This window comes from Solanum stenotomum, chromosome 6 (assembly GCF_019186545.1).
Source record: "Solanum stenotomum isolate F172 chromosome 6, ASM1918654v1, whole genome shotgun sequence".
In the NCBI taxonomy this organism is placed as follows: Eukaryota; Viridiplantae; Streptophyta; class Magnoliopsida; order Solanales; family Solanaceae; genus Solanum; species Solanum stenotomum.
Genome location: NC_064287.1, coordinates 54,621,885 through 54,631,704, shown reverse-complemented (window position 1 = coordinate 54,631,704; position 9,820 = coordinate 54,621,885). Strand labels below are relative to the sequence as shown.

The following is a 9,820-nucleotide window of genomic DNA, read 5'->3' as shown; positions in this document are numbered from 1 at the left end:
CCATCTAATCCCATAGCTGTGGTCTTTGGAGGGTTTAGTGTACGCTGATCTTACTCGTGGAGATAGTGAAGGCTGTTACTGGAAGATGCTTGGCTCAAGTAACACATAATAACAATAATTGTAAAATAAACGACTATGAGAATAATGTCGTTGCTACAGATATGAACAAAGAGATGTGACTAACTCTATAGTTGGAAGAATAATAGGATAGAGGAAACTCAAGATTCACATGGTCAGTTCGATTTTTACTTATTTGGAATTGAGACATAATAACTAAAATATTACCTATTTATTTATTTTGTTCTATTTCTTGTTTTTGTTATCTTGCAATGTATAATAATGACAACACATATCTAAAAGTCTTGAAAAGATTTCAAGTTTGGGCCTACCAAAAGTATTAGGTTGGACAGTGTACTCCCACGTTCTGTCCATTGTTTGGTTCTCCACTTCTTCTGTGGTTCACAACTTCACACTTAATTCCCTTTGTGCCCAAAGGAAGGGACCATCAGAATAATAATACTAATATAACAACACCATCAACGATGAAACTAGAAATTTAAATAAATTTATTCTTACACTATTTACAAATTTTAAATTTTAACAAAAAAGGATTCAATTGAACCCCTTACACCCCTCTGCTACGTCTGTTGGACCACAAGTCTTTTTCTATAGAACATACTTAATAAGAATAAGAATGATAAAGACAATGTTTTGATGAAACCTTGAGTACTAAAATTCAATAATAATTAGTTGGAATGAGTAACATGAATTTAAAAGTTGAAGATATTCTACAAACAATGACATTAACATGGAAATTAAAATCTTGGTTGTGTTTAGTCAGGTTTTCTGAATGCTTCAAGTAGAACGCGCGGTGCCATGCATCATCAAACTATGGATTATGGACTCTCTTATCTTGGGTCTTTGTTTTCGTTTTCTTTCTGGTGTAGGTTGAAATATACTTTTCGTTCCATTTCTCCTCTTTCTTGATCCTGGTTCAGATGACTTATGAGTTACATACTTGTCATCAGGGACATCTCATCTAGTTAGCATAGTGCTGTCTGAAGTCCAAGGCAGGTTGGAGCTAAAAAGTGGGCTATGTATCAAGTTTTTGCTCAATCCATGAGAATAGCTACTTGACAGAAAGAGAATGGCAGTATTGAGCTCCGTAGCAGACATAATTCCCGTTGAGTTGCCGTTCAAGAAAATTACCTGATGATCCAGGGACAACTTTAAATCCCCTCTTAGCCAGTTTTTGGCAGATCAGCAGTCATTTCCAGTTCAGAGCCTGTAAAAGCAGCCTGGTGCACTAAGCTCCCGCTATAAGAGGTGTTCGGGGAAGGGTCGGGCCACAAGGATCTATTGTACGCAATCTCACCTTGCATTTCTGCAAGAGGTTGTTTCCATAGATTGAACCTGTCACCTCCTGTAACGTGGCAACAACTTTACCAATTATGCCAACGCTCCCCTTCCCCATTCAGAGTCTGTATGAAATAAATATTGCATATTCCCAGGCTAATCAGTTCTTTACATCCAAAAACAATGAAAGCAGCTACTTCCAATATCAGAACATCAATATAAGCTTGAGACTTCCCTTTATGCAAATGAAGTATGTGCCATTTGCTTTATGCTGGTATTCTTTTCTCAACTTCAATCATACTATATCCATCGACCTTTTTTAAACCTAAACTACGCATCTTTGACCTCACCATTCTAGATTCATTCCATTCTCCCTCTTCTGCATATATGTTGGATAATAGAGTATAATATCCAGTATCATCTGTTTGCATGTTTTCAAGCCTTTGTTGGATCATCTTGATAATATCCATTCTCTTGTGAATTCTACATCCATTTACCAGGGCACCCCAAATACTAACATCTGCAGGAAACGGCATCGAAGTGATGACTTCATAGGCTTTATCAATATCACCAGCTCGACTAAGAAGATCAACTAGACATGCAAAATGTTCGGGTTTGGGTTCAATGTTCAAGTTAATCATCAAGTTAAAGAAATATTTCCCTTCATTAAGATAACCAGAATGACTGCAAGCAGATAGAATATTTGTTAAAATGATGTCATTTGGTTTTATTCCACTATTTACCATTTCATGAAAGAGTGAGATGGCATCATCGATTTGACCATGCATTCCATAACCACCTATCATGGCACTCCAAGATATTATGCTCCTTTCAAACATACTATCAAAAACTCTTCGAGCCATCCAGAGATCTCCACATTTAGCATACATATCTGTCAGAGCAGTATCGATATACATATCATGCCTCACATCAAAGATGATTAACTTATGGTGAATCCACTTTCCCTTCTCCAGCCATCCTATAGTTGAGCACGCTTGAATTGCAGCTAAGAAGGTCACTTCATCCATTCTGCTCGAGTTTGAGTATATCTCATCAAAGAGACTAATAGCTTCCCGAGATAAACCATTTTGGGTAAGTCCACACATCATTGAATTCCAAGTCACAATACTTCTTTCTTGTGTATCATTGAATATCATGAGCGCATAGTTCACAAGTCCACATTTACTGTACATGTCAATCAGTGAATTCTGGACAAAGTCCGTAGAAAAGCCAGTCCTGATAACGTGGCTATGAATTTGACAGCCAAATTCAGAAAACCCAATATCTCCAGAAGCTGAGAGGACACTTGCCAGAGTATACGAGTCTGGCAATATTCCTTTTCTAACCATATCCACAAAAAGTGTCAATGCCTTATCAGAAAATCCTTCCTGCACATAACTTGATATGAGCATATTCCACGAGATGATATGTCTGTCTTGAGACGAACCAAATACCTTGTGGCAATCACTTAGCTTGCCACAGTTAGCATACAAGTCAACCAATGCTGAGCCTAGAAGATCATTGCCACAATCAAAAGCATTTCTAACTATAAAACCATGTATAGACTTCCCTTCGTTTAGCCAACCCAACCTAGCACAAGAACATAAAACAGCCATAACAGTAACTTCATTGTATTCCACATCAGACTCATGCATCTTAACAAACAACGCCAACGCTTCATGATAGCAACCATTCTGATTGTAGCAGGACATCATTGCTGTCCAAGTATAAGTACTCTTATCAACAGCATTACGAAAAAGCAACTCAGCACTACACGTATCGCCACATTTTCCATACATTGCAACAAGCGAGTTTATCAAAGACCCATCACTCTGAATATTCTTTCTCAATATATAACCATGAACAGATTTCCCTGCTCTCCATACACCCAACTCACCACAACCCTCAACTGCACTAAGCAAAGCCACTGAATCAATTTCAACACCCTCCTTAACCAAATCCCCAAAAATCTCCAATCCTTCCTTACCTTTCCCATTACGTACATAGCTCGAAATAATCGAACTCCACGAAACAACATCCTTCACAGACATTTCATCAAACAACTTCCTTGCATAAACTGTCCACCCAAGTTCACCATACATACTCAACAACGCCGTCTCGACAACAGAATCAGACTCAAACCCACATTTCAAAATCCTTCCATGAACCTTCCGACCAACACCCAGATCACCAATTGCAGAAATAGCCCTCAAGACTGAAGGGTAAATGAAACTACTGGTTTCAGATAGTTGACAAAGCATACTGTGGTAAAGAAAAATGGCTTCTTGAAAACAGCTATTCCAAACATGGCACTTGATTATTACACCCCACATGAAAGAATCTGGGTTTGGGAATGTGTCAAAGACGAGTCTTGAAGTTTTGAGGGAACCCATTTGGGAATAAGACTCAATAAGCTTGGTGGAAGCAAGTGGATCTTTGCGGAGACCATTGATGATGAGATGTGCGTGAAGTTGTGCTATTGATCTTGAGCTTGAACATGATCTGAACAGTGGCATATACTGTATCATTCTTGAGTTTTAGTTCAATGAGTTTCATTATTTTGGTTAAGAGTTTTGGAGGGAGCATATATGAGAGTTGTTCATTTTTCTTCTGACATTTGGGGGGAAAAATATGTGAACTTATATAAGAGCCCGATCCATAGCTAATCGAGGCTTGTCTAAACTTTCATATTTACTATCTTATTATTCGATATTATATTTCATCTAATCGAAACAACTTCTCTATGCTGTTATTGTTGTAGTTGTTTGAATAACACTATGGTATTGTATAAAGTCCAATCAATTGATATTTGATGTTTCAATTGCTAGTCAAAATCTAAAGCGGGGATTAATTAATGATTCAAATTACCAGCAAAGATTGTGGTGAATTGGTAATTAAGTACTTCTTTATCCTTAACTAGAGGTCTCATGTTTGAGTCCTCCCGGGTACAGAATCACCTTTGTTAGAGAGCGCTTTACAACTAATGTGAAACTTTCAGGCGTGAATTCGAATTTAGTCAGGCTACAATGTGTGCACCGGACACCGGGCGGGGAACAATGACATTTAGGCCGAGTTAAATGACACATTTATATATTGTGCCAAAAAAAAAACCAGGAAATATAAAGGGATTTTGAGGTAAAACATGAATATACATTGACCATTTTCTGTTGAAACAGGCTGACAATAACAGCAGCTCAATATACTTTGGTCATGGTCATCCAAAATCTCCAGAACTATACAAGAGCCTCCACAACTATGTTGTGTATTCTAAGGACATTGTGCAGGAAACATATTTTGCAGTCTTTCAAAATGAGGTAAACCCCACCATAATGGGAAAGGGAAAGGCATTTCTCTTCAATCAAGAAAATTTCTCATATATCCAAATCTTGCATAGAGGACAACATAACCTCTGGTCACATCTACGAACTTTCTCCACTCTTCTCGTTGTCCGGATCATAAGGCACCTCATGCCGAGGCTTGTTGTACTTCTCGCGCAGCTGCTTGATTGGTATGAAATCTCCCGCAGCATCCATCCCAAAAAATAAGAATGAGGTGTAGGGATGATCAAATCTATCCTGCACGTGGTTGAATTTTTCACCAAGTTAGAGATTGAATGACAACTTTGTTTTGTAATTTCAGATTAGTTGTATACATACCTTATCTGGTTCGCTAGGCACCACTAAACTTTCCTCAGGTACTGCATGATGAACAATTATCAGACTAATGAGACACAAACAGCAAATAAATTTTGCAAAAAGTTCTAAGAGGTGATATAGTACAATTCCACACAGTATATGGACCTTTCTTGGCTCACACTAGATTATCTAGTTAATGGAAATGCTTATTCATAGTCACAAATTTCACATACCATATGCCACTAACAGATTGGGATCTGTATGTACATCCACCAGCACCTGAAAATATGTCTATATTTAGTCAAACTAAAAAGATCAGAAGTAATAACTAAGAAATTATCACTTGGAGCAGCACCACTTAACGCAGCAAAATGAGAGCTGAAGTTTGAACTATGGATTAGGATCAGGACCTTGTACAGCATGCATAAGAAGTTCTCCAAACAATTCTTTTGATTGTATCAGGAAAATGTTTATTAGATGAAGCTTAAACAGTTATTTGCTCTGGTGGTCGTCAATCTTGAACATAACTCTAAAAGGCAGCAAATTTCTACATCATTCAGGATTGTTCTTTGAGCTTGCATACTTTTGCTAAAATGAGGCCATAGATGGTAAAAGTATTTTTATATGTTTGCAAACAGATAAGCAGTTCTAGAGGACCACATTGAAGTTTGTAAATTATCAGGTCAATGCACAGTGCATATGCAACATTTCATGATTATTATGAGACAATGAAGCCAGGAAGTGGAACTCTACAGCATAAGCGGTAAATTTCAGATATTAAGGAGGATAGGGGACTACAAAGTACAAAAAGATAGTTGACAATTTGACATACACAGCTAGAAAGTTATTTGATCTTTCCTTGGGATGTGGTCGTAAAGCATTACTGTTGATACCAGACCATGCTCAGATAGATAAATTGAATTGATCTTTGCTTGCAATAGATGAAACATATTTTTACGTGACAAGAAAAACCTGATAAAAGGGCTGATCAGGACCACGAGTCAACTTTTCTACTTGAGCAGTTTCCATCCATGAATTTGATTCACAACATATTGGGTCCATCCCACATATAACACCACGATATCCTGAAGTCACAACATAAGGGTTCAGTACTATAAATAACTTAACATTTACTAATTGAGCTGAATCTAGGGGCTCCATGAATGTTAGTTAAGGGAATGCATCTTCACAGGAGGAAGCAATGTGTCAGGAGAATAGTTATATCATTCGATACATTGAGCCACAAGATGTCCATGCAAGGTATAGCACATCACTCCATGCAGGGTATTGCACATCACTAAAAGATAAATATTGAAGGCACTTCCTGATTATGTATCCTCATAAGTCAACATCAGAAATAAGCAAGGGTTGATCACTCAGTGAGGTTTAAGTAGTTCATGCATTTACAATGTAAAACTTCTGCCATGAAAGACTGCGAATTAATCAAATCATCAAATTTGCCGATCCTACCAGGAAACTTCATAAAGGCTCTCAAATTTATATATCACTTTTAGCTACAAGTTAATTATATGGAGAACATATGAGGATTTGTGTATCTGTTTTTACATTTGGTTATCTTTTGAATTAGACAAAGGCTGTTCCTTCCACTCCAAACAATTAGTTAAAGATTCCATACCAAAATTCTTGTGCTTCACTTTCTGGCCTAATCGAAATGCATATTGAGCATTTTCATATGCCTGAGCTCTTATTGATGTAGTCAGAGACTCTGCCTCAAGCTTGGAAATTTCATCTCGTAACTTAGCTGCCAAATCATAATTTTCACTCTGAACTGCATTCTGCAGGTCTGCACTGGACGAAGCAAAAGCTAATCAGAGGTGCTTCAAAAGGTACCTTTGGAACATACTAAAGGTGGAATCTTTATAATCAATTCAAGAAATAGCTTGATATCCAGCACTCAAAGCTCATGGCAAAAAAGAACAAAAGGAATGTGAGTATGCTTACCGTAGACGCAAGATGCTTATAGCCATATCTTGAGCTTCACTCTTTGAGGCTGATCCCCTTCTGGATTCCTGCTGCTTCAAAACCTCTGTTTCCACCTTCATTAGCATATAAGAAGCACGCTGATTCTAGTCAGTAAACAATTCTCATCTATCCGTTGGCTTGTAATTTCGAAGATCCAAACTCCAAAAATCAAATCCAATAAAATCGCAAGAAGAACAGTTGCTTAAAGCTGGTAATGGGAAATGAGTAAAAGATGAGATGAAAACAAGACATTTGATATCTGCATAAACTAACCTCATTGAGCTTCTCTCTTAGTTGTTGTGCAATTTCATACTGCTCCACATTCAAAGCATACTGTGCATAAAGCAGGATAGACACTCGTGAATCAATGATCAAAGATATAGCAAAAAAACTACAGCACATCACAGAGATAGATGGTAACCTGCACACGTGTAGCCAGGTCCAGCTGGAAAAAGAACATCAATATATCTTCATTGGCATTCTCACTACGCTCAATGCTTGCTTCTGAGCTTTGGTCACCTCCTTTAAACAACCATCCAGCTTGAACTCTCAAATTTCTCGGCTTTAGCATATCAATGTGGGTTGCAAAGGACAAGCTTTTCCGACGATCGTTCCAAACAAATTGACTTTCCCTAAAACCTATTGCGGTTTCTTTTATTCGACCAAACTGCCTCCTCAAACAGGTGGATCCACAAACCCCACAATATCTAGAAGTTGCAAGAGTACTCATTGACATACTTTGCACCATGGCTACTGTTCAGGACAACTCCTCCTTCACCCTACTCCTTCAAAGAACCTAGTTTCCTTTCCGTTCAATCTACTTCTGAAATAAAGTTGCTCTTTTCAAATTTTCAACTTCAGCATTGATGTAGTCAATTCAGGGAATTTAAATTTGTATACTGACTTTTAGAAAGGTTCAAAAAGAAAAGAAAGGAGAAACCCTTGTCAAAACTTCACAAAAAACCTAAATGTTTACCATTTAAACTACAAAAATTACTTTGGTAGACTACATGAATCCTCTATATCCATACCCTCCTATTTGGGTTCATTTAATCCAGCATCTAAATGTTTATTGCAGCTGCAAACATAACTAAATTCATGTTCATTGAGCAAATTCAAGCTAAAGAAGAACTGCTAAATTGCAATTCGAGTATTTCTGCAATCAATTCCAACAACAACACGCTAGTGCAATTCCACAAGTGGGCTCTAAGGAGGGTAGCATGTACACAGACCTTGATCTTTGTAGAGAGACTGTTTTCGATAGACCAAAGAATTTGAAGCATGATTATAAGAAAATAAGACCAAAAAAGCAAGATACAAAGCAAATGAAGCAACAAATATTAATAAATACCAACAAACAAAAAAGCTATGTGATTCCTAAATAATAACTATTAAGGACAATAGTAGAGGAGCCTACCCCCCTGCCTCTACCACATGAATGAAGTGCAACAACACTCGGCAACCTACTAACCTTCCACCCTAATCCTCGACATGATACCTTCCTATCTAGAGTCACGTCCTCAGTAAACTTAAACCTGTGTTATATCCTGACTAATCACCTTCCTCAGTTCTTCAAAACTCCTAAAAGGAGGAAAAAAAGTGTATCGTCTCAGCTCACAACAAAGAACTAGAGCTAATCCACCTGATAATGTTTATTGCAACTAGACAACCCGTCAAAAAAATTAACACTACATAGGAACTTCTCATTCTCTAATTCTGATTCTCCTTTTGATTATTCAGTTTCGAATCATATTAATTTGCTCCCATTAATCTAAAATTAAACATGAACTTTCAATATACTACAAATCCTATACCTCGAATTTCTACTACTATTTTGATTTGAAATAAACAGTGTATTAATAATAACTGAGTAGAAGCGTACTCACTTGCAGAAATATCACCTGAGAAGAAGATCGGAGAGGCACCGGAAAGTTGTGTTTTCTGCCGGACAAATGGCGTCCACTAATTTTTCATTCTACCCCTTCATTGATTTTTATTTTTATTGGGTATTTATAGTGCACTGCCACTTGGCTCTTCTACAACATCAAATGGGTGATTAATTTGATTATATTATTTTGTAGTAAATTTCAGAAATAACTGTATTTTAGCTAAACAGATAAAACTCAAACTCTCATTATGTATTGAATTTTTATCAACTATTGATATTTCAGGTAAATAATGAACATAAGTTCGCTCTATTAGGTAATTTTTTCCTTTCAAAAAATAATTTTGGATATTTTAGTTTTGCATTATATAAATGTTCGTAAAGAATGATTAGACGATATGTACGGCTTCCTAACTCCTTACGGAGGGTCCGTAAAGGTTCTGCAAAATATCGACGAAAAGTCATCTTATCAAAATATTTATGGGCTAACACATATGAAAAATTGAGAAAATCGTTTAATTCTTGTAAATTGATCGCTAAATGCCAAAATATGTTGTAAAAATGGTGAGACTGTACGTACCATTCTCGACTCCCTACGGAGAATTTTGTAAAGGTTTTACAATCAACGTGAAGCCATTTCACTAAAATATTAATGAGCTAACACATGAAAAACTGAGAAATGACTCCTAAATGTCCAAAATATGTGCAAAAATGGTGAGGTTTCACGTACTGCTTCCCCAACTCTCTATAGAGGGTTCCGTAAAGGTTTTAAAAAAAAATCGTCAAAAAGTCATATCACCAAAATTGTCTAATTCCTGTAGGATGAATCCTAAATGCTCAAATGGACCCTGAAAATGGTGAGACTTTACGTACTGCTCCCCCAACTCTCTACGCAAGGTTTCATAAAGTAATTGTTCGAAAGTGAGGCTTTCTCAATCTTTCGTAATATGTCTTCCGGATG

General features: G+C 37.0%; 2 protein-coding genes across 7 annotated transcripts; both read right to left on the bottom strand.

Annotated features, from left to right (window-relative positions):
- Positions 1–718: 718 nt before the first annotated feature.
- Positions 719–3,987, bottom strand: LOC125869452 (putative pentatricopeptide repeat-containing protein At1g69350, mitochondrial). The gene has a single exon (XM_049550033.1). The coding sequence runs from the start codon at positions 3,882–3,884 to the stop codon at positions 1,623–1,625; it is 2,262 nt and encodes a 753-aa protein (XP_049405990.1). The 5' UTR covers positions 3,885–3,987; the 3' UTR covers positions 719–1,622.
- Positions 3,988–4,492: 505 nt separating this feature from the next.
- LOC125868276 (clp protease adapter protein ClpF, chloroplastic) lies at positions 4,493–8,995 on the bottom strand. 6 transcript variants are annotated; one of them, XM_049548906.1, is made up of 9 exons: positions 8,876–8,995; positions 7,396–7,797; positions 7,248–7,307; positions 6,954–7,048; positions 6,628–6,800; positions 5,964–6,076; positions 5,225–5,270; positions 5,013–5,053; positions 4,493–4,931 (listed from the first exon to the last, which is right to left on the bottom strand). In XM_049548906.1, the coding sequence occupies exons 2-9, from the start codon at positions 7,720–7,722 to the stop codon at positions 4,776–4,778; spliced, it is 1,011 nt and encodes a 336-aa protein (XP_049404863.1). In that variant the 5' UTR covers positions 7,723–7,797; positions 8,876–8,995; the 3' UTR covers positions 4,493–4,775. The 6 variants fall into 6 exon arrangements, with proteins under 6 accessions (XP_049404863.1, XP_049404865.1, XP_049404862.1 ...); XM_049548908.1 differs by having other exon boundaries at positions 8,900–8,959; XM_049548905.1 differs by having other exon boundaries at positions 8,861–8,956.
- Between the last annotated feature and the right edge of the window lie 825 nt (positions 8,996–9,820).

Coding starts and splice junctions, on each gene's coding strand:
- LOC125869452 (XM_049550033.1), bottom strand. CDS start 3,884: ATGATACAGTATATGCCACTGTTCAGATCATGTTCAAGCTCAAGATCA.
- LOC125868276 (XM_049548906.1), bottom strand. CDS start 7,722: ATGGTGCAAAGTATGTCAATGAGTACTCTTGCAACTTCTAGATATTGT. Junction 6,077..6,627: donor AGTGAAGCACAAGAATTTTG/GTATGGAATCTT, acceptor TTGTGACTTCAG/GATATCGTGGTGTTATATGT. Junction 5,271..5,963: donor CTGATCAGCCCTTTTATCAG/GTTTTTCTTGTC, acceptor ACATATTTTCAG/GTGCTGGTGGATGTACATAC.